This window comes from Mercenaria mercenaria, chromosome 6 (assembly GCF_021730395.1).
Source record: "Mercenaria mercenaria strain notata chromosome 6, MADL_Memer_1, whole genome shotgun sequence".
In the NCBI taxonomy this organism is placed as follows: Eukaryota; Metazoa; Mollusca; class Bivalvia; order Venerida; family Veneridae; genus Mercenaria; species Mercenaria mercenaria.
In genome coordinates this window covers 3,085,113-3,110,026 of record NC_069366.1, presented here as the reverse complement: position 1 = coordinate 3,110,026, position 24,914 = coordinate 3,085,113, and the positions used below count along the sequence as shown (strand labels likewise).

General features: G+C 34.1%; 1 protein-coding gene across 2 annotated transcripts in view; it reads right to left on the bottom strand.

The window, feature by feature from the left end:
• LOC123549849 (carbohydrate sulfotransferase 15-like) overlaps window positions 1-20,505 on the bottom strand; it is a 182,417-nt gene extending 161,912 nt beyond the window's left edge. For both annotated transcript variants that reach the window (XM_053544972.1, XM_045338289.2), the window contains exons 1-2: window positions 18,512-20,505; window positions 1,312-1,418 (exon numbers count right to left, since the gene is read on the bottom strand). In XM_053544972.1, coding sequence (XP_053400947.1) covers window positions 1,312-1,418; window positions 18,512-18,608 — 204 coding nt within the window. In that variant the 5' untranslated portion in view covers window positions 18,609-20,505. The remainder of the gene's footprint in view (window positions 1-1,311; window positions 1,419-18,511) is intronic.
• Window positions 20,506-24,914: the final 4,409 nt, after the last annotated feature.

The window sequence follows — 24,914 nt, the reverse complement described above, 5'->3', positions numbered from 1 at the left end:
TTTAGAGCTTTACCCAAGGAATATTCCTGGGAAGTGTAAATGAAATTGGCCTAGCGGTTTATCAGGAGATGTCGTTTAAAGTAAAAGTTTCCGGACGGACAACGGACGACGGACGAAGTGCGATCACAAAAGCTCACTTTGTCACTCCGTGACAGGTGAGCTAATAAAACTAAAACAATACTTTACTCTATAGCCATAATCTACATACATGTTAGCAGTGGGTATACATTTACATGCCACAACGATTCAAATTGTGCAATAAAAATACAATATATTAAACACAAGCATTTCAAATAATCTAAGAAATAATTTACAGCAAAGCCGTGCGTTAACGGTAATTAATACACGATTGGTGGTTATACGCCAGGGTAAATAATTTCGAACAACCGCCAGGGAGTATAAATAGTGTTTAAACAGCAAATTATTTCGATTCTTATATGCCTTTCATTGTAAAATTTAGATCAAATATGATAGAAGTGTTTGTTTATTCATGTATGGTGCCAAATGAAAGTTCGTCACGCTCGTCACACACCAAGACCTCAAATGTTAAAATATCTTGTATTAAACAGTTCAATTTTGGCAAAAATGATGGAAATTTTTTCTGCAGGGCAAATATTCAGCTCAGTGTGTGTGTGTGTGTGTGTGTGTGTGTGTATGTGTGTTTAAGTTAATCGAGACAGTTGTGCAATGTTACAGTTCCTTTTGAACATGCTATTAAGTAACATCTTTGATCAAATTTGAAAGCGCTGTTTTTAGATTAATACATTGTCGAGGATCGTTGTCAGTATGATATATTTTTATACTTAACCCTGCCATACCATATTTTTAAATTGACAAATATAAGATATATCTAAGAAAACGTTAACTTTAGGTTCCTAGGAACATAAAATGCAAAACACAAGAATTGTGTTTCTATTTAAGTATTTGTAAAATAATCGAGACCTTGGAAGGAGCCGATTAGGACAAATAGGACATGATTTCAATACATTTGGTTAGGAGTACTTGACAATGCTACAGGTCAAGTACCTTAGCACACGCCCTTGACGATATTGCTTTTTTGTCTTGGCTGCCACTGAGCCAAAATTATTCATGGAATAGAATGCATTTTTGAAAAATTTGTTAGAAAAAAATCATATGAACATCCTGGCTAACTTTTCCACCTATTGATGTTAGATGGGAAGATGTCAAAGTAAACTTGTTGTTGCTGAGAGAATGGTGACTAATGCCAAGCCGTCCATCTGTACAAAATATCACTTTATTGCTGTAACAAATATAAATCTTAATCTGGAAATAAGAAATCAGATTTCTTACCGTTCTTTCGGATATGGTTTCTGTCATGTTGTAATATGCATACGTTTGGGTTCTTTCTGAAGTGTTTTCTCTATACCTAGACTGATAGGAAGTAGTCTTCTGTGTACCTGTTGAACAACATGTGATACCATTGTATTTATCATATGTAGTACACGGTATTGGTTCAAGTAATTTGTTACTGTAAACACAAAGACAAAGATGAACAAGGAAAAAAAAACTTTCTAAGAGAACTAATAGATCAAACAATATTAACTACGTATGCATGCATGAAACGTGCATTGTCAAAGAATATTCCATGCGTGCCTTTCAAACCAATTTTTCATAGCCGGTGCAAATCTAAGAAAAAGTGACAAAATTGTCAGATTTTCTGTTTAAGGTAATATGCGCCACCTAACGATTTTCAACGGACTGTTATGAAATTTTGCCGAATTAAAGTTGATGATATTTCCGATAGACTGGTATTCTTTTCAGTTTTCTGTTATTCTCAATTTTGCAGCCGTAAATCTTCAAACATGACCACCACTAACGTCATTTTTTCAGCAGAGCGCAAAATGACGTACTGGACAGGTTTTTTAAGTAGCGGTTTTATATACAACAAAACTACGGCAAAAATTACTAATTTTCAAATTTGTATCAAAATTATCTCTCCAATGTTATATAATTTGTCAAGTTTATTTCGACGTCACATCGGAGGCAAACGATTTATCAGGGCAAAACACGCAAAACTGACGTCGAGTTTCACCCAAAGTTTTGCGGAAAGACGCCCATATTTAAGAAACTGCCAGATAGATTTTTGAATAAATTTGAACAAGCGTGCAAAATTTCAATCGCTATCAATTCCGTAAAAGAAAAATGGGGGTCACCGTTTCAGATTTTGCTCTATTTACCGTGGCGCTTCCCCTACCCACAGTTAAAATCACGACGTTTTTATACTTATTTCGTAAACTCCCGTTAGTTTAAATTCAGTTTCTGTTTCTACTGGTGAATATAATGATATAAAATTCCAATAATGATAAAACGAAGATATTATTATATGAAATTCTTGAAATAAATGAATGATTTCGAGAAAATTCTCTCCTAACATGATACAGAAATACAAACAGTTCTTTTATTGAAACAGGAAATGCATATTGGTTAAGTGCATTCTAGCCAAAAGTCGTATTCATCGGGCTTTCGCTGATTTTAAATTTGAGGAAATTAACAAAATTTGTTGAAATGTTAAAACATTAGCAGAATAGTGAATATAATCTTACAAACAAGCACCATTTGATACTAAAATCAACTGTTAGAGTTCTAAATAAAATGTTTATAGTCAATCTTTAAGAGATTCTATTACTTGATCTAAGACTTCGTTTTAAATTTATGTTCACGCAATTGATAATATCCAGGTATGATTCATGCCGGCACCAGTTCTTCCCATGTCAGTGTGTTTTTATCTTCCATTCGTATTCTGTCGAACGCATGATAGGGACAAAAGGAACCGTTATAGTATAAGAATCTTTCACTGGTTGCGGGTAAAGATGGGAATATCCGTCACGAGGGTAATTATTTAGGCGGTAACGAGGCTCCTGTCGAGTTACCGCCTAAACAGTTACCCGATTGCCGAATATTCCCATCTTTACCCGCTGCCAGTGATTGATTCTTTTTCTTGCGTGCCTTATTCTTCAATTTGTATAAGATATAAAGAAAAACGAAGGTTTTTCTTGAAGGCGCTATTTTGTTATAGTAACATATGAATTTACACATTCATTCATATATTATAGCACGTGAGTCATCTTACACCCCTGTTTCTAAGATGAGTTTTTCTAGCACCGGAAAAGCACGAGAAAATCCTGTCCGGCATGCAAGAAAAAAAAACTGCACGCGACTTGTGTTCACAAGCCGGTAGCTGGAGAGGAAACAGGCAAAAGTTCGAACTTCCTCCCCGGAAGTGCAGTTGGCCAGTTCGTGTGACAAAGACCAGATGCAACTGTATATAAGAAAACGCAGAAGACGGTGTGTTCTTAATAAAAAATGCAGTAATTTCGATAAACGAGTGCATTTATTATAAGTCCTATTAAAACAATATATTATCGGGTCTAAACGCATTTTTGAAATATAAAAAACTGATTCTTTTTTCTTACACATTAATTTTCTATTCCTTTTACATTTTACTTCCTTATGTCATTCATACTGCTACGTTGACTGTTCAATACCTGTCACTTAAACCTGTCAAACCATAAAAGTTAAGATCGTCTTCTAAATTTTTACAGACTACACAGATATCAGGAGACGTATGTTCAAACCATACAAATACCAGTTTTTAAAGGTACTGAATGCATGTGCACAGTAGATAGTTTAATTAAGTAAATGTGGTAAGAAAAAATGGAGACTTTGGAAAACATGACTGTAGTATAAAATCAAATTAATAAATATATCAATATATAAAGCCGTGCTCACGTTTTGTGAGTAATTTATTCAATTTACTGCATAAATTCCAGCAGACGTTTACCAGTTTTTGTCGGAATATATAGCACATGTACGAACCTAAGTCTCGGTGTAGTTTGTAACATTTATCGGGATATATAAACAAAACAAGTATTTTGTTAAAGTACTCAATATTAATCAAAAGTTTAAAATCGTTTTATTTTCATTCTCTTCAAACAAAGGAAAACACGTATGCATTTTCAAACTTATTGGAAACTGTTCTGTTGACACTTCCGCTGATAGATCTGCGCGTCAAGTGCTACGAGTGAAACTATGAAGTATGCAAGTGTTTGAGGTACATGTGATTCATAACACCTTAAACATGTTAAATAACCTTATCGGACAGTCCCTTTCTCTCAACATTAGATTATTGTATGCGTAATCTAAATTACTGTTAACTGTTTCTATGTAAGGATGGAATCATTAACTGCACACTCTTCAAAATACTAGAGTTCCTAGTCAGACCATTTTTATTATTGTAGTCTAGTATTCATGTGCTGGTGTTCCATTGAATTTTATATACATGCATTTCAAAAATTATCACGGCGAATAAACAAAATATACCAGTTAAGTACTTAAAAAAAAAAACAACAACGTAACATTCTTTCATTTCAGAAAGAACTGTTAATGCACTTTGCACAGGCACTTAGGCAGAGTTGTTGTCTATAATAATAAAATCTTTCTGTTTGTCATGTATAGAACATTTTCTCGAAAACATTCATCTGTTTGAAGAATATCATGAAATAACGTCTTCATTTTATCATTATTGTGATATCATTTCATTATATCCACCAACAGAAACAGAAACTGAATTTAAACTAGTGGAAATTTACGAAATAAGTATAAAAAACGTTTTACTGGGGGTAGGGGAAGCGCCACGGTAAATAGAGCAAAATCTAAACCGGTGACCCCCATTTTTCTTTTACGGAATCGATAGCGATTAAAAATTTGCACGCTTGTTCAAATTTATTCAAAAATCTATCTGGCAGTTTCTTAAATATGGGCGTCTTTTTGGGTGAAACTCGACGTCAGTTTTGCGTGCTTTGCGTTCATAAATTGTTTGCCTCCGATGTGACGTCGAAATAAACTTGACAAGTTACATATCATTGGAGAGATAATTTTAATACAAATTTGAAAACAAAGAATGTTTGCCACAGTTTTGTTGTATATAAAAACGCTACTTATAAAACCTGTCCAGTACGTCATTTTGCGCTCTGCTAAAAAAATGACGTTAGTGGTCATGTTCGAAGATTTACAGCTGCAAAATGAAGAATAACAGAAAACTTGAAAAAATACCAGTCAATCGGAAATATCGTCAACTTTAATTTGGCAAAACTTCATAACAGTCCGTTGAAAATCGTTAGGTGGCGCATATTACCTTAAGCCCGTGTGCTTAATTTTTTCACAGTTGTAATATTATATTTTGTGAAAAAAGTACTAAAGATCAATTCTTTTCAAGCATCGAACAAATTTAGAAAATGTGAATAAGCACTGGTTACAATAGCAACAAACTATTCTGATTAAAGCGATAAATGCCATTTCTGAGAGTAAAATTTACTAAAATGTGTCATTTTCTGTTATTTTTGTCTGGCTCGTGTCATTCGTCTTGTCACAGTGTTGTATTCTTTTTTGAAGATTAAGGTATATAAAATCGATAAAAATGGAAGTTACGAAGAAATCCGGTTGCCATTGTTTCGGGAATATTCTACTTTTCGAAAAATGTGGCAATTTCTGAAAGTCAAACTTACTAAAATATGTCATCGTTTCAATTCATGTTGGGTTCTATGACCCAAATAGTGCTTTAATATTCATGTTTGCCTGAAAAAAAATCACCCTATGCTATTTTAAATACATATTGCCTTTTCATAGATTCAGAAGCAACTGTATTCTATCCATGTCCCCTTTAAAGCTTTTTACATAATCAATAAAAATTGGTCTGAATGTATATCTTTTTACCATTGCTTGAATATAATATTTATAGGGATTCAGCGTGACAATAATATCAGTTCAATTTTGCGAGGAAATTTAGTGGGACATTCATATTCGGGATTTTCAGAAAAGGACTATGTATGATAAGGGTTGCTTTTGGGGCCCCGATACAATTTTGTTTTTTAAAGCGTCATTTGATTGTAAAATATTTATATTTTCTTGATTTTATTGTCAAATGTGTGGAAACGTTTTGATATATGCATGTGTCTAAGTGCTTGAATATTTGGTTTATGAGGGGTTTGCTTAAAACGTGCCATATTGAAGTATCTTTTTACTTATATCAGATCTATCTTTACCTGATCTTTCATCGCTAATACAGTGTGCAATAAATTTTGAAAGGACATCGGACATTATTATATTTAAATTGCCAATCCAATAAGTGAAAACTGAGTTAAGGCCAGACTTCTGAAAAAGCGTAATAAAGATCATTTCGGGATGTAGTCTAGTAATTTGTACAAGATTGTGAACCCAAAAAAAGTGGCTTGATTGACCTTTCTAACCCTAACCTTTCTCAGTCCCATTTTTATTGAAATGTTCTACTGTAATGTAAACAATAATCTTTTTTATTTTTTCATTTAAACATGCTTCCCTACCACAGTGACGCAACTACAATTACAAATATATTTTTATAGGTCAAAAATATAAAAAAAAATATCCGTTTGCTTTTTTACAATAACCTTAAAATGTATTACTGAATTTTATTCAAAAAAACAAAATTGATTAATTTAAGAAAAAATATTACAAATATCAAATACAACTTATTTGCAGTATTTGCAACAAAATAGTCCACATGCCTTTGTAAATAATTGTTATATACGTGTGTTACAAAAAGGGTGCTTGGTAAGATGACGGGTGTCGGAGTGTGGGAGTGTTCTTCAAGAATGAAAAAAAAATACCTCCAAGGTGTAAGTACATAGTTGTTACAACATAGAAAATAAAGTACATATATCAAACAGGATATCAACATATTTAGAAACCAGTGTAATAGTAAAGATCTATCAAAAAAACCCCTCCCAAAAAAAATAACATCGACACACCCAGAGCTAAACTCAACGCCTCCGAAACTAACCCGGACCTGCAGAGAACTAACACTGACGCCCCCAGAATAAACATCGACAATCTCAGAACTAACATCAATGCCCCCAGAACTCATTGCAACGTCACCGGAACCGACACTACCATCACAAGCACTAACACAGACTCCAACAGAAGTAACCCCGACATCACCGGAAATAACCCCGACGTCGACACCACATATCTCAGTCCGATGCAACTGGCAGAAATATCTAAATCTTTTTTTTTTCTGTATAACTTGCAAATGCAAACTTTGCATAATATTAAATTGAAGTTACATCCACATCAATGTGGATACTAGCATGGCAGGTTCTGTAACATTGACATTATGGACCACCCATTGTTCTCCTACCATCATATTTTTATACGGGCGTAACATAAAGCACATGTATCTGTTTAGCATGTATTTAATATATTACTTTCACTATAATACACGGAAACATTTTATAATAAACATACCTTAAATGCATATGCTTATTTTATTGAAAAAAAGCATTTTTACAGAAAATACGATCCTTAATCGCAAAATACCAGAATTTTAACAAAAAAGATGAAATAAAATAATTTTTTGTGACAGTTTGATAGGTTAAAAATAATTGATGAGTATTTGAAGCCATTATATCTGTTACTGAAATATGAAATTGCATTTAAATGTAGGCAAAATCCGTAGAATTTTGTGCGAGGTACTTTAGTACACTCACTATAATATTTATGTAAAAATACATAAAGGAGGATAACTCTTCTTGACTCAAAACCGCTGGACGTTAAGGTTAAAGTGAATTAAACATGTACTTTCCAACAGTACACAATAAAGACATTCAGTCTCTAAGTGACATTTTAAAAGATGTGTCTATCCAATCTATTAAACAATTAAAATATGATAATAATATGACTTCTGGTTTAAAGGCTAAACTTAGACACGTCCCTAAACTTAAATGGATTCAATTTCTACCAACACGCTTTCCATCAGTTTTAAATGATGACAGTTATCAAATGGCAAACATTTAAAAAGACTCCGGATTCGATGTTTTCTCTGTCTATTGCCCAGGAAGACGCAAAATTTGTTCTCATGATGTTTGACAAAATGGAAATATCAAACGTAAACTTTGCAAAAGAAATGACTGTCAATAACTCCTTACGTTGCTATTGTAATAAAATCAATTTTTTTTTCACAACTATTGATATATTATTATCGTGAGATTTCATATAACAGAGTTCATGAACCGGTCGTCAGTTGTATCCTTGTATTGCAGTTAAAAAAAACAACAGTTGGAAAGGATTCAGAAGGACAATTTTATGATTTACATTTTTTGACAAAATATTAAAATTGGTAACTCCACAGGCAGCTCAACACGACATGATGCAGGCTTGGTTTGATTGAGCCTATTCTTGGACGGTTTTTACTTATACGCCCTCTAGCCCAGGGTTAAGCAGAAATCAACACTCAAGTATGATACTAGTACCAGGAACAATTTAAAGACATCTGCAGATTTTTTCCTAATGCGGTGTACATGGCACCTTTAATGAGACACTGGTGTGTGATTAAACAAAATGCGGCGTATGGTCCTCAGTTAAGGAATGGATTTGCCCTAAGCGAGAAAACAATAAAAAGAACTAAAATAACTAGAACTTACAGAGGTGATCTGAGGAAACTGTCAAAATACAAAATTAAAACGCAGGCATCATATCCAAGGGATGAACATATAATATACCAAAGCTATGAAAGCAGAAGTATTGGAACCACCAAAGTCAGGGACTTATGATTCGGACGTGATCTTAAACATTTTGATTTATTATTACAACAACATTTTTCATAAACTGTATTCACAAAGTGCGATTTTCACGGTAAGGTGTGTGGGCGGTTTTAATTCTCACATTCTTTGAATATCCTGCTCGGTGTTATTCCTACAGTTTGGTCCGCCTAATCTGTAACAGAACTTTTGCGAATTGCAGCTTGTTTGCAAGACCCAGATATAAACTATACAACGTACATTTCATGGCCGAATGGGTATTTTTTGCCATTGTAAAAATATCAGGACACTATATTGTTAAAAAAAGAACATTTTGTTTTTCAAAATCATTACATTAACTTGAACTAACTAATAAATCTTGAACGTTTTCAACAATTCCCGAAAAAAATAAAAATTTAGGAAAAAAACACCATGAAAATTATATTGAAAAATATCTCAGTATCATTTTTTTTGTTATTATCATTTGTCATTATTTTTGTTAAGCCAGACAAAACATTTTAATTGGTAATCATCTGTTAGCATCGGATTTATTCAGGAAGAAATTGTAATAAAACAGGTAAGTCAAAAGTATAAGTATTTACCAACGTTGGGGCTTCCGTGGCCGAGTGGTTAAGGTCGCTGACCTCAAATCACTTGCCCCTCATCGATGCGGGTTCAAACTTCATCCAGGGCGTTGAATTCTTCTTGTGAGGAAGCCATCCAGCCGGCTTAGGGAAGGTCGTTGGTTCTACCCAGGTGCCCGCTCGTGATGAAATAATGCACGGAGGGGCACCTGGGGTCTTCCTCCACCATTAAAGCTGAAAAGTCGCCATATGACCTAGCATGTGTCGGTGCGACGTTAAGTCCAACAAAAAAAATTTCGACGTCGTTTACCAGATAGATGTACTCAAAAGTTTGCCGGACTCAAACATAAACCGGTCTCGACAATAAGCCATTAAATCCGTAAAATATACCGCGTTTTATTTTGAGGTTTTTAGGGTATGCTGTATTACAAATTCAACATATTTCAAAAATTATCATTTACTCTCAATGCAGTAAAAAGTAAAAGTAACTTAGAGTGATTAAAAACAAATTGCTTGTCCATGTAATACAAAAATCGATCCGAGCCAGTCAAGCTTATTGAAATAGTTATGTTGAATAGAAAACAAGTTTGATAAAGTCTTTGAAATAGTATCACATTGAGCCAGATTCATATTGGATTCTAATGTTGAGGAGGCATATTTTATGAGCTTTACTAATTTGCTTAAAGGAAACAAAAACAGACAAATTTGCATTGACAATACGCACGCATGCCACACGCACGCACGCACGCGCACACGCACGCACGCACGCGCACACAAATACACACACAAACACACCCCCCCCCCCCCCCACACACACATATATATATGAGCAGCCCTTTAAGATATTTTCTTTAATCTGCAATATAACAATATACACAAGAAAAGTGTCTTTCACTTTGGATCTATTATATGCGTATGCATTTTCAGCTAAAGGTGAGCTATTACGATTATCCTCTGTTATAGTCAGTCGTCATCCATCCTGCATCTACAATAATTTGACTATTTACAGTCTATAGGTCACAATTTAAGCCCTAGTTAATGAATATGGTGCATAATATTGTCCTTAATTAAGTGTGTGTGTGTGTTCGGGTTTAACGTCTTTTTCAACAATTTTTCAGTCATATTAACGACGGTGTCTACTTGTAGCAGTGAGCACAATGTCCAACTTTATAGTGCTGCATCACTGGAATATCACGCCGTAGACACGTGACATGATACACCACCCAGTCACATTATACTGACACCGGGCTGACCAGTCCTAGTACTACCCTCTTAATGCTGAGCGCCAAGCATGGAAGCTGCTAATACCATTTTTTAAGTCTTTGATATGACGCGGCCGGGGATCGAACCCACGACCTCCCGCACTCGTCTTAAGTAAGTATTAGGCGAGATCACTAAATGGTAACCTAGGGTCCAAAACTTGATCCTGGGTCGTTTCAAAGGAAAACCTTTTGAACGTTATATGTTTGTCTCTTCAAAATGTAGAGGACTTGTTTGCACCTGGGCTACTAATCATAGGAAAATAACTATGTCACTATTTCTTATGATAGGAAAATTTTGTTAACACTCTAGAGGCCACCTTTTCTATTTGATCTTCCTAATTGTTGTCAGAATGATTGTCTTTTTAAATCTTTCAACACCGTTAGTGGAAAATTACATGCTTGAGGAATATTCTGCAATGGATTACCTCAACGTTCATAGTTTTCTAATGTCTGTTTGTATAAATTCTGAAATATATTTTTACTGCAATAGCTAACACATGTGTGAAAGAGAGCTTTCAAATGTGTGATGTCTGACGTGTTTATCTGAGAGAAAGGTATGCACCATGTTACTAGTAGATTGAAATTCATAGAATTTTAAATTTGACCTGAATATTCTTAATCGATTTGCGTGATATACATCGCCAGTCCATTGTGCATGATGACTAGTTTGTATTCACCACAATGTTTACCCGGCTAGTAAGTCAAATATATCAAAATAGAACTTACAATTAATTCAAATGTCATGCACTAAAATACAAACTAAATGGCTTGCCTGTCAAGAAGTGTACAATACAACAGAATGGTTTAGTATGGTTTGTTTGAGCCCCTAACAAGCTTGGACTAACATACCTCAGTTGTCATTTTACTGATAAGGGTGTATTAGTTGTACTTCACCGATAACGTTGAACCTCGTCTGTCTGTAACCTATATAGCATGAGTAGTTGATAAAACTGGGTTTTAAAGTTCTTATGTTTGTCAAAGCTATCCGATATTTTAGCTTTTTAATATCGTCTATAGCATTAGACAATCGGAAAAGAATAACTTCTTTTCTGATCCTAATACTCAACATCTAAACTAGTTAAGATAGTGCAACGTTTCTTCAGTCTATGACGCTCAGACGTCATCTTACTTTAGATAATGTATCAGTTCTGACACTAGCTGTAATAGCTTCTTAACAAGGTAGATTTCACTGGTGTTTCAAAAATCATTGGACAAAGAATGACATGTTGCTTCTTGTCCAACGTTTTATACATAGGCATGCCTGTGCTATATCGGTAGGGCAGTCTGATTGGTATCTGTAAAAAGCATTAATGATTGGTCTAAATTTGTATATAGTATGTAGACGGGCAACTGCTCTAACAATAATTCGTACCCTTTAAATATTTATCAGGCATAATGCGTGAAAGTGGGATTCAGCTACAACTTCAATTAAATCAAAATGACCACGAAGTACGAACTCTTCTTAGCTACATAAATCTAACTATACCTATAGAAAAGAAACAAAGTTAAGGGTCCCATACTATATGCAGTTGCATGTAACGTTAAGGATATATCCGAATACAAATCATCCGGACAAAGTGCGTTTTATATGAGTTATTGTGACTGATAAGGAATGATCACCGTCATGGCATAAATCGCAAAAAATAAAATCTGTTAGAAGATCCTAAAAGGACCATAAAACACAACCTAGATGAATTTAATACAGACTTGACTAAATTGTGTCCGTTCATGAGTTGCTTAGGGTTAGGGTAAATTATATTCATCCTTGTTCTACTTACCCCTTCAACCTCCTCCACTCCCCTCAACACCCCCCTTTTTTACCCCTTTCAACTTCATTGCCCTCTATCTATATTTTGCATAAATTTACATGTACTTCCTAGATTTTTGTAGCAACCCGTCTGTATTATTTTTCCGTTACAGCTGCTTTTTTGTTTTGGGCCTACTTTGTAAATGCGTGGCTCTGACACTGTTTGGTGCTCCGTGCTTCCAAGAAGTCTACCCTTACCTATTATCATTTTTCTCATGCGTCAAGCATCAGACTGTTCTCTTTGCAGTGATCGTATGGCATTCATTTTTCGTTAAAACTAAATAAAAGCCATATCCGGTGAATAATTTGTTTTTGCAATAAAAACAAAACTCGTGAAATATCAAGAGTCTATATCCCCTATATCTCATTAAGTATGTATCAATTTTAGATGTTTGCATTTTTTGACACAAACGAATAATTGAAGGATGGATTAATAAATTCAACTATCAAAATTAAAAGTCTTGTAATCTTAGTAATATTATCGTTGAGGCATTTTAACAACCAGTTCTCCAATTTTTTTGCTACGGAAAAAGCCCGGAAAATATTATTTCATCGAAATAACCCAACCTTGAAGCTGTTGTTCTGGAATAGTTTTCTAGATCAGCCGGGCGTCACGCTCCTATTCCACCGCATAATACTTCTGAACAAGATCTCAAACAGGTCTCAGGAATGTAGATTGATTTTATTTTTTTTCTTTGGGACAGTCACAACTTTCATAACATGTTCGTTAATATAATTTTCTACAATGTAGATTTAAATGAATCTTCTCACTGTAGTAAATAAATATACGGCCTATAATGTGGTGAAATAAAATGTATTGGTCCGTGGGTTTATTTTTGAGATATTTGAGTATAATTAAAGTAAATCGCACGTTTCAAGGAGGTAATTTTAAGACATTAGAGAGTTTGAGATTTCAAACTTCGCCTTCCCCTTCAACGTCTCTCATATATATTTTGGGTAAAACGTCACCGATACGCGTGTGCCTAAAACTTCTCTTTATTACTATGCGAAATAAAAAGCTTAGTTTCAGGATTTCTGCTTATTAAGTTATTTGATTATTCATATATATAATTAGACTAAATTTGATGCGAAACACTATCAATAGGTATAAGAATAATGAAGTTTAGTATGGCTAATGATTTTAACTAAATACATTGAACTGAACCTGGAAGTATGAAGTTATCAACTGATTTTGAGAAACTTTGAGATTTTGTTCAAACTTTAACTTCTACGGCATATTTGTGTCCCGAGGCGGTATCGATTATACCAGATGGGCCTTTTTGTCGTATGAAGTGAAGTTTTGAACGTCCGAAGATGTGATATCACGAAAGTCGAAACTTCATTCTTTTAACATCTACTCTGTCCACATACTCGGCATCAAAGACTGAAATCTGGATGGAGGCACATGGCATGACAGTCATTTTACTTGAAAAATAAATAATTACGCGCGATTATCATTTGGTAGAACATTTTATTTTCGGACACTTAATACGACAATTGCGTTTTAATTATAAACATAAAATGGTACTAGTAAGACGGAAAATTCTTCTGAAGTATCAGACAATTTCAGATCTATGACATCATGATGAGAGACGTTTCCTGTTAGCCGTATGGGATAACTCCTTTCTTTAAATGCACGGAACCAGAGCCTGGCAGAGGGACATTGTGGGTTAATTCCCCCTTTGATTCTTACATTTTACAAAGAAAGTCGGTCTTGAAACTCGGCGTGAACCTACCCTACCCCTACCCCACTCCCCTCCTCCCCCCTGAAATGGGTGACCCCCCTCTTTAATGTTGACGTCCCTATAACCAAAATTCCTGGATGCGCAGATGCTTTACTTATAAAATAGTATATTATAAATCATATTGTGCTGTCTGAGAGTTTGGCATTAAATAGAGTCATACAGAGTGTCATTATCACGTTGATATGATAATTATAGGTTATTAACTTTGTATATGGATATATGCACGAGTGCATATATCCACATACAAAGTTGATAACCTTTTTATTATATATCCACTATCAAATGATTAATTTATATCTAAATTATCGTTCTGTCACGAAGACAGGAATAAATACGGAAAAATATTCTCCGAAAACGCAATAAACAAATGAAACTGACGCGCATTAATACTTTCCGCGAAAATGACGTCAACTTGTTGTCGCAACGGGCGTGTGGACGCTTGTTTTGAATTATTATACTTATCAGATGTTTTAATATTATGCCATTATTATCAATTAATGGCAATCCGTGAGTAAATATATTCTGATAGCAACGTTACAATCTTTAAAGTTAAAAGATGATATTGAAACATCTGAAACATTAAATAATACAGAATATTAGAGAGTTTGAGATTTCAACCTTCGCCTTCCCCTTCAACGTCTCTTGCGAAGTTAACGTATGAAGTTGAAGTTCGATTAAAATTCCTTGAGGTTTCAAACATTAGAATGAACCTTACTTCTCTTAATCCGTCCATCAACAACAACAAAAAGACCGATAAAACAATGTGAACAATGTTAAAAACTCGTTAGTGTTGCTCAAAACATTTAGGTTTTATAAAATATTATGTCAGTATACAATGCACGATTGTTGTAAATCATACATGAGAGGAAATAAAAATGATTATTACATACCAAAAATTATTTCCATTGGGTTTCAATGGACCGCGATAGTGCAATATTTTTCCATATCATGACGTTGAACGCTTTCATATCGGACTAGTCCCAATCCGTGACTCTAGTTACCTCCCCTGACGGTCCGTCCATTACGAATCTCGTTTCTTTAGATTTTTGTTGCTATTATGTGTTTGTTTAATTTGTAATTTATGCACTAATTTGTTTACTTTTACACTTTGATTAATCTGACCTATTTGATACTTAGCACGCAGTAATTTATCAGACTGAAATGAAATGAAAGTTTTAATTACGTTATGAGTTGAACTAATGTAGGACGTGGAATGTTTTCTTAACGTTGTAATGAAAAGAATCGCGTGACGTCCATGGCGTCCACGCGCACGTTGCGACAACAAGTTGTCGTCATTTTCGCGGAAAATATTAATGCGCGTCAGTCTGAATTGTTTATTGCGTTTTCGGAGATTTTTTTCAGTATTTTTTCCTGTCGTGACAGAACGAAAATTTAGATATAAATTAATCATTTGATAGTGGATATGTAATAAAAAGGTTATCAACTTTGTATGTGGATACATGCACTCATTAAATCGCGGACAATATTGCCGCTGCAGAACTCGTGCATATTTCCACATACAAAGTTAATAACCTATAATGATCATATCAAAGTGATAATGACACTCTGTATGACTCTGTATAATGCCAAACTCTCAGACAGCACAATATGATTTCAATATACTATTTTATAAGTAAAGCATCTGCGGATCCAGGACTTTTGGTTAGAGGGACACCAACATTAAAGAGCGTATGTTCGCCGTGACTACTTAATAAACGACATTGTGTCTGCAATCATTAGTCCCCCACCTCTGATTCATGTGGGGAAGTTGGCAGTTACTTGCGGAGAACAGGTTTGTACTGGTACAAAATCCAGGAACACTGGTTAGGTTAACTGCCCGCCGTTACATGACTGAAATACATTTGAAAAACGGCGTTAAACCCAAAACAAACAAACCAACATTAAAGAGGGGGTCACCCATTTCATGAGGGGGGGGGGGGGGGGGGTGTAGGGGTAGGGTAGGATTACACCGAGTTTCAAGACCGACTTTCTTTGTAAAATGTAAGAATCAAAGAGGGAATTAACCCACAATGTCCCTCTGCCAGGCTGTGGTTCCGTGCATTTAAAGAATGGAGTTATCCCATACGGCTAACAGGAAACGTCTCTCATCATGATATCATAGATCTGAAATTGTCTTAAACTTCAAAAGAATTTTCCGTCTTACTAGTACCATTTTATGTTTATAATTAAAACGCAATTGTCGTATTAAGTGTCCGACAGAAACAGATTGATTTTATTTGGATGTGAAAATAAAATATTCCACCAAATGATAATCGCGCGTAATTATTTATTTTTCAAGTAAAATGACTGCCATGCCATGTGTCCCCATCCAGATTTCAGTCTTTGATGCCGAGTATGTGGACAGAATAGATGTAAAAAGAATGAAGTTTCGACTTTCGTGATATCACATCTTCGGACGTTCAAAACTTCACTTCATACGACAAAAAGGCCCATCTGGTATAATCGATACCGCCTCGGGACACAAATATGCCGTAGAAGTTAAAGTTTGAACAAAATCTCAAAGTTTCTCAAAATCAGTTGATAACTTCCTACTTCCAGGTTCAATTCAATGTATTTAGTTAAAGTTATTAGCCATACAAAACTTCATCATTCTTATACCTATTGATAGTGTTTCGCATCAAATTTATTCTAATTATATATATGGATAATCAAATAACATATTAAGCAGAACTCCTGAAACTAAGCTTTTTATTTCGCATAGTAATAAAGAGAAGTCTTAGGCTTACGTGATATAACATGGAAATTTTTAGTAGCAACGTGTGATATAAATAAATTACACGCATGTCGGTGACGTTTTACCCAAAAAAATATATATGAGAGACGTTGAAGGGGAAGGCGAAGTTTGAAATCTCAAACTCTCTATTGTCTTAAACCCGCCTGACATATGCGGATCTATAGATCGTATTTCCATAGTATAGGCCATATGTTTATTTACCACTGTGAGGAGTTTTATTAAAATCTAATTGCGAATATATTAGGAAAACTGTGATTTTCCCATAGATTCCCATTATAAAAGTGCATGAGGTCGAAATTTTCAAATTAATCCAGCGAAAAAACACACGACATCGTCATTTTTATTTTCTTAATTTTCTGACTGTATTTAGAAGTTTTGAAAAAATCAGGGCTCAAGCGGATTCTATATCGTAGAAAAAAATTATCAGAACGTGCAGAACTACTTTAAAGCGTCAGTTAACCAAAACTTTGTAAGTATGCAATGTTCAAAATAATAAGACAGCGCCATTTATATTAATTTGATCATTGTAGTTATGAATTAAATGATTTGTATATTTTCCGACAAACAGCATACCAAGTGCTATCTCGTCCTTCTAAGCTGTCATTCTTGCCAAGTCAAAACCTCAGCAAAGTGTGAAATAAAATTGTACTAGACATGGATACTAGTATCAGGTTGTAAAATAAGCCAATTTAAGTGCTACTTACTTCATAATTTCATTTGTCCCTCACCAGCGATTCAGCTCAGGTATTGAAACTAAATAAAGCTTATCTTTACTTTTGTCACACACTATGACCAGCAATTGCATCACGTGCGGATATTTGAAAACTGCACTCTCGTTGTCACATGAGTATATTCGACCGCAAGATATTTTTTTCTCTCCGAGATATTTAAAAGAAGGCGACTAGGTATAACTTATCTTGAGTTTATTTTACCGTTATTGCTATAGTTGAATATTGTCATGGACTGACTCACATCTGTAAAATCCATCGTCGGAGAAAATTATAAGTTTTTAGTGACATATCTTCATTAGGTAAGTGCTCTAGTGGAAATGCCGTAAAAATATTCGCAAGAATTTACATTTCCGAAGCCAAACTTAAAATAGTATATTTTTATCATGTTACATTACTAAGTATTTGAAACTGAATAAACAAAAATGTCAATAAGAAGAAGATCATTTAAAAGAATAAAACGCATCATATCAATACAAAAGCAGACAAGGATGAAGCTAGTCACTTCATGATATGTAATGAAATTTGAAACACCCCTCACGCCTTTTCACCGGCTAAAGACAAATTATGTCATAAAACAAACCCATTAAATGGGTTTCATGATCCCGAAGGACAGAATCTTATTATGGAATATATGGTTTAGGACCACCACACGCTAATTAAAGACTGCTACGGTGATACTTAATAAAAGCAGAAAGAAGCGCCGTTGAAAACTCCAAAAAATAGAGTAACAAGCAGATACTGTATGACCGAGTCTGTTCATAAGATTAATCAATGTGTTACATAGTATCATTCACTAGATAGAAACTATTGTAAAATACTTTATAAACTTATTAAATGCATGTAATTTATATTAATGCAATAGTCTCATCTTTAAATGAGTTTTCTTTTCTATTTGTACACATGATATTAATACGGGCGACAAGGTATTTAAATGTTTGAGTTAATATATCTGTATTACGAATTAACCTCTTTAAGGCTTTTCATATTCATAAAGAAAAGTAAAAGACAAAATCTTCTTTTAATATAGTTAAGTTTTTAATTAATAATATGATATTACCTTCGTTTCCATTCCAGATCACGACAGTAAACACAGAATAAAAGATGGATAAAAGTAGAATGAAACACAGTAGTATTTGCTTAAATTGGTCATTCATCTTCTATTATGTTTACTCAAAACGAAAAACAAGCGTGATTAAATTTTATAGTCGTGCCGCTTTCACTGCCATTTATTTTCTTCTTATCATAAAAATCATATCTTTCCTTTTCAAAAAGCTAAAGTTTAAATCACAGGTTCTGTTTCCTCAGAATTTATACACTTCCTTAGTATTTAGCTACTTCATCATATACTTTGTTATTGCAGAAAATAATCAACAAGAATTGTAAACATGAGTAACGATAGAAATCGGAATAAGGAATGTCGATATAAGAACACTGCTTTATGAAGATAATAGCAGAGTAATTTGTACATGTTAACAAGTCAAACTGAAAAGTCACTTTTATATTTGAAACCTTCATATCACTGGCTAGTCCCACAATGCAGACCGATTTCCATAACGATGGCCGATTCGTATTGATGACCTTTTTGTCCACATGTTTCAACAAAAGTGGCCGATTTTCGATAGAATGAATTTGCAAGTCTGTGTGTATTTGCATGTATGTATCAACGAACTTCGATAATTATGTTGGAGTATCTATTGTATACCAGATCAATCCGACTAATATCTGCAAAATTTAAAACTTTATCATTAGTGTTTATTCAAAATTATGATAAGAAAAATCACATTTTAACAAGGCGATGTAATTCCATAACTGTTAATACAGACTTTTTTTTCTGAAAATGCTTTCCCAGGGACGGACATTTCTTTCCGTGCAGATGAACATCTTGTACCGTCTCTTTTAGTCTCAGTCGCACACATTCCAGAGGACTTCTGCAGACGTAAATACGTAAGACAATGTATAATTATCTTTACTTTATTTGAGTCACTGTTTACTTGATTGTGTCTGATTACACGTAAAATGGACTTATGTAGTCCTGAGTACATATATCTTTATATTCGAATGCGTCATCACTGTCGTATGTGTGATTCAAAAAGTTGAAAAAATGTAACATCTGTCATTAACATCTTTAATGCTTGAGAAACATTTTATTCATTTAGCATACAACATATCATGTTGGGAAACATACTTGCTTAAAAAAGTCAACATCTGGTAAGTTCAGACAAAATTAAATTTTGAACGTTTATAACCTGAAAATTTCAAAGCAGTAATTGAAAGAACACGTGTTTACACATCTCTCTTATGTTTTATTCTCTGCGGTCAAACATTCCACAATCCATTGTCAAGAAGCTGAATAAATATTTGCAATAACTATTTCCACTTCAATCTTGTAAAATTATATATTCACTGGCACTGTTACGTACACTTCCAACCAGGCTGTATCAGGCACCAACACATTTCCCAGGACGAAAAAAACAAAAACAATATAATTGAACAAGTTGTTCCAGCACTAGGGACAGGATTCAAACGGTAATACAATTTCACACATTGGGGCAATACCTGTCGTTTATAAGGTTGTATGAATAGTGCTCCGAAGGAAATATTTTTCTATGTAGTTCTTCCTGTCAACATGACTATTATTTGGTCTTTCCTCGCCAACAATTAAAATAATTAGTACGAAACACGCCAGTTTCCATTGACAAATCACTGAATTGGAAACGGCACTGTCAAGAAAATGTAGATCATCCAAGAGGTGTATGGCCTCCACGCACTTTATTTTCAGATTGTAACCACGTAACATAATAATAATTATATTTCTTAAGAACTTAAAACTGTTTAGTTGTTGCTTATTTCTTACTAGAATATCATGTATTTGTGTTTAATAATCTTTTTAGACTTTGTATACTAGCTTCTAACTTGTTATTTATGACGAAAAATCATTTATTATTTCTATAATTAAAATTAAGTTTTAATAGTACATGTAAAACACTATCTCACTATGTTACTTTTATTGCAGTTAAACAAAATTACCGATCTTTAAATACGTGCCTTACCTTTCAAATATTTGGTAAAACACTGGCAGGGGACTACCTTATACGGTATATAAATCAAATAATCTTGTGTTTATTCTCACTGTTTCATCTCTAGTGTTTTCTTAATTTTCTATAGATTTCCGCTTCCTCCATTTATCGATGTATTTATTAACTGTCAGATGTTAAATAAAAGATTAAGAGAACAAAGTCCTTAACATTATTATAAAGCTAACATTTAAACAGTTCTCTAACACAGTTATGATTTAACAGTAGTTATTATGTAAACCATAATGTTGACCTTCGCCTATAGTCTGATAGAACAGAATCTTACTTGCGCCAACGACCTTTCGACCAGACAGAAAACGGACAAACTGAAATTAAATGTTACATTTTATCTTGTTTTGCTATATATATTTGCAATGAAAAGCCTAAAACAATGCTCGCAAAAATTTCAGTTTTACTAAAAGCTTGCAAGGTTTACACTTTTGGAACGCCTTCAATGTATTCCTAACAATCGCAGGCAACATGGTGGATATGGTGACAATTGTTTTCGGCCTCTAGAAAGAATATGCAGTTTACACATTTTAAGTAATTTTTCACATGCGGATGCTTACTGGTATTTGAATAATAATTTTATTCCAAACAATAAACTACTTCCCTTCTTAAAGAGAATTCCTATAGTTTTTTTCCTTTCATAGATTTTTTTTTTAATTCACATATATGATAGGAAAATTTGTGCTGAAAACAATGAACAAATAAAAACAATGGGTCACCAGGCTTGTTTGTGTCAAAAAAAAGCTGAACACATTCACTATTGCTGAAACTGTCAGCGATTTTTCAACATTTTGATAATTTTCTGCTTTTTTTATAAATACCAACCAAAATATACATCAAGACAGCACAATAAACTTTATTCTTTTTTACAGATTTTATTATTTACTTATTTGATATCATAGTCATATTTGTAATACTATATCCTTTCAATAATGGGTACAAATGAAAAAAATATCTTGTTTCCTATTCACTTTTTTGAACTGTTTTCAGTGAAAAATACCCATAGTGAAGAATATTTCTTTTTCAATTTTGAAAAAAAACTGTTTCATAGATTTTTTTCCTGTTTTCTAGCGTATAATTTATCATTGCGAGCATAGAAATATAAAAATGCCTAAAAATGTATGGGTCACCGGGCTAAATTTTATGTTGAGACCTCTTGAATTCAATACCTGTTTGGACGGAAAATGGCGCGAACCTGACCAAATTGATTACATGTATATCTGCTAGAAGTTTAAAAAATGTTTTAAAAATTCTTTTTTTTTTCTGTAATTGAATACTAAATAATCTGAAAGGTGATATTGTCTTACTAGTACTAAGTCAATTGTCTTACATTATATGAACGACACTGTCTTTGTACTAAACTGCGATTTGAAAACACAACCACAAAAATGACAAGATACCTGTCAGGCAGGGTACTTGTCAATACAACATAAACCAGTATCAACATTTGATTACTGATTAAAGTTATCACCAATGTTATTTCATTCAAGATTCTTCATATTTAAGATTGTCTGTAACATGTTTCAACAAATGTTGACTTCACTCCAGTTTTCCGTAGAAAGTGTCAGCTGCGCAGAAAGATGCGCATAAAGACTATTGTAAATCCCTTTAAGATGTAGATTTGAAAACATAAACATATCTGGGGTATGAAAAGCGTGGACTGATATTCCTAGCAGATTACAATTCATCGTAAAAGGAAACATTAACTTAAGTTAGATGTAGTAACATTTGTCACCAATAGTACAGTCAAACTTATATACCGGTCAGAATCTTTGATCAAGTGATATTACAATGGATATTATTATAGTGAATACTATCAGAAGTCAATATTCCTCCACCACTGGTTCGTTTAGGAGAGATGTGTACGAGCACTTGATCAAGCGGACATAATGTGAATTATTGACGTTAAAACAACACGAAAACATGCTAATAACATGCCTTTATATTAGATCTGATTCCTATGGGGTATCCACCTCGAATTCCTTTGACTGGTTTTCTTACTCCATACAATATTTTTTTAAATATTTCTTGTACTTCAGCTATAAAGAATAAAGAGACACGTTCTGTCAGTTTCGTCAAAACGTTCAAGCTTGTTGTTGGTTCTAATAAGTAACAGTTTTACAATAACAACTTTACGTAAAAAACTGGAAACTCTTGCGGGTCTGCGAGTGTGTTACTAATAGGAAATTGATACTGTAGACTAGACTAAGATATTATAGTACAAGTTATGCAATTATATACTTTACAAGAAGAGGACCACTAAATGGTTCATAATATAAAATGTATTGTACGTTAGATTTTTTTTTGTGAACGTTAGAGCTATTTTGTTTTTATATCTATAGATTATCAAAAATTTAAGACAACATGCTCTTGGTTTGGTCTTATTTGTTGATATATTACAGACGCTCGCTACAGTTTCGTAATTGTTTTCCCAAAAATAGTACAAAATATGTGAACAATCTTCATTTCAAACACGGGTATATATTTAGCCAAAATCTTGACAATATTCTGTATTTGTCTACAGCTTAAGGCAGAGATATTTAAGAAGAGGATCAAATGGCCCAAGATCGCTCACCTTAGGAACATTTGGAATAAACTCGCTGAAAGTGTGATTGTAGAATTTTTTTCTGGATTTCTATAGAAAGAAATCATTTCATAATTTTGGCTGCCGCATCGTAAAAGCAATAGGTGTAACAATTATTCACTTCATTTAGCCAATCATCCCACTACGTTTGAAGGATACAGGTTAAAATAGAGAAAAGTGGAAAGTTCACAGGTCGCTCAACACGACAAAAACGGAAATTTTGCAGGCTCGGTTTGATTGAGCATGTTGATGGACGGTAGTGGAAATGCATGCTAACGTCCACGCCCTCTAGCCCCGGGTTGAGCAGAACTCAACATTTATACATGCTAAAAATACAAAAAGCAATTTAGAGACATCCGCAGATGTATTTAAACGGCGATGAACATGGAACCTTCAATGATACACTTGTTGAGGCGTGTAATTCCATGAAGAGCAGCGTTTGGTCCCCAGATAAAATAAAGTGTTTGCCCCAAACGAGAAAACAATGGGCAGAACTAAATAAACTGGAATATGGGAAGAGGATCTGAGGTTATGGAGCCTGCGTGTCACAGGAACTGTCAAAAGACAAAATTAAAAAGCAGGCACCATATCCAAGGGGTGATTAAACAATACACAAGGCTATGAAAGCGGGAATATTAGAACCACCTAGGCCGAAATGGTCATGTTGAGAAACCAAACTGTACCAATAACACACATAAAAGTCGTGCTGAACGATCTGAGAAGATCTTAATATAACAGCCCTGATTGAACGTACGGGGATACATTTTACGGCCGCCACACGGCACAAACAACGCTGCTGTGATAACAAAATAGAAAAAAGTGGAAACTTCACAGGTCGCTCAACACGACAAAAACAAAAATTTTGCAGGCTCGGGTTGATTTAGCCTGTTCATGGACGGTAGTGGAAATGCATGTTACCGTCCACGCCCTCTAGCCCCGGGTTGAGCAGAACTCAACATTTATACATGCTAAAAGTACGAAAAGCAAGTTAGAGACATCCGCAGATGTATTTAAACGGCGATGAACATGGAACCTTCAATGATACACTTGCTAAGGCGTGTAATTCCATGAAGAGCAGCGTTTGGTCCCCAGATAAAATAAAGTGTTTGCCCCAAACGAGAAAACAATGGACAGAACTAAATAAACTGGAATATAGGAAGAGGATCTGAGGTTATGGAGCCTGCGTGTCACACGAACTGTCAAAAGACAAAATTAAAAAGCAGCCACCATATCCAAGCGGTGATTAAACAATACCCAAGGCTATGAAAGCGGGAATATTAGAACCACCTAGGCCGAAATGGTCATGTTGAGAAACTAAACAGTACCAGTAACACATGCTGAATGAAATATTCATTCATTCATTCATTCATTCATTCATTCATTCATTCATTCCTTTATTCATTCTTTAGAAATGACACAGAAACTCTTTCAGTGTTTGAGCAAATGACTCAGAGATATATCAAATTATCAAACGGCAGATTTTCTAATAAGCGGATTTTAACGTGTTTCTTAAGTATTTTGATGTCAAAGAACGGTGTAAGTTTCCGCCTTTCTCCGAACAAAACCTATAGTTTATTAATACGGAAGCACGGTATGGGTACGAAACGGGAATATAAACGGCTGTGACTCAATACAGAGTTTGAGCGCCGGTATAAATTACAGACTCGGGTATATGCTGGAATGAGGCAATTTGAACTAAAAGAACTTTAAATGTATATATTTTGTAATCATGGTGATACTAACCTCTAGTCAGTATGTCATATATATTATACACTAAATACGTGCGAACATAC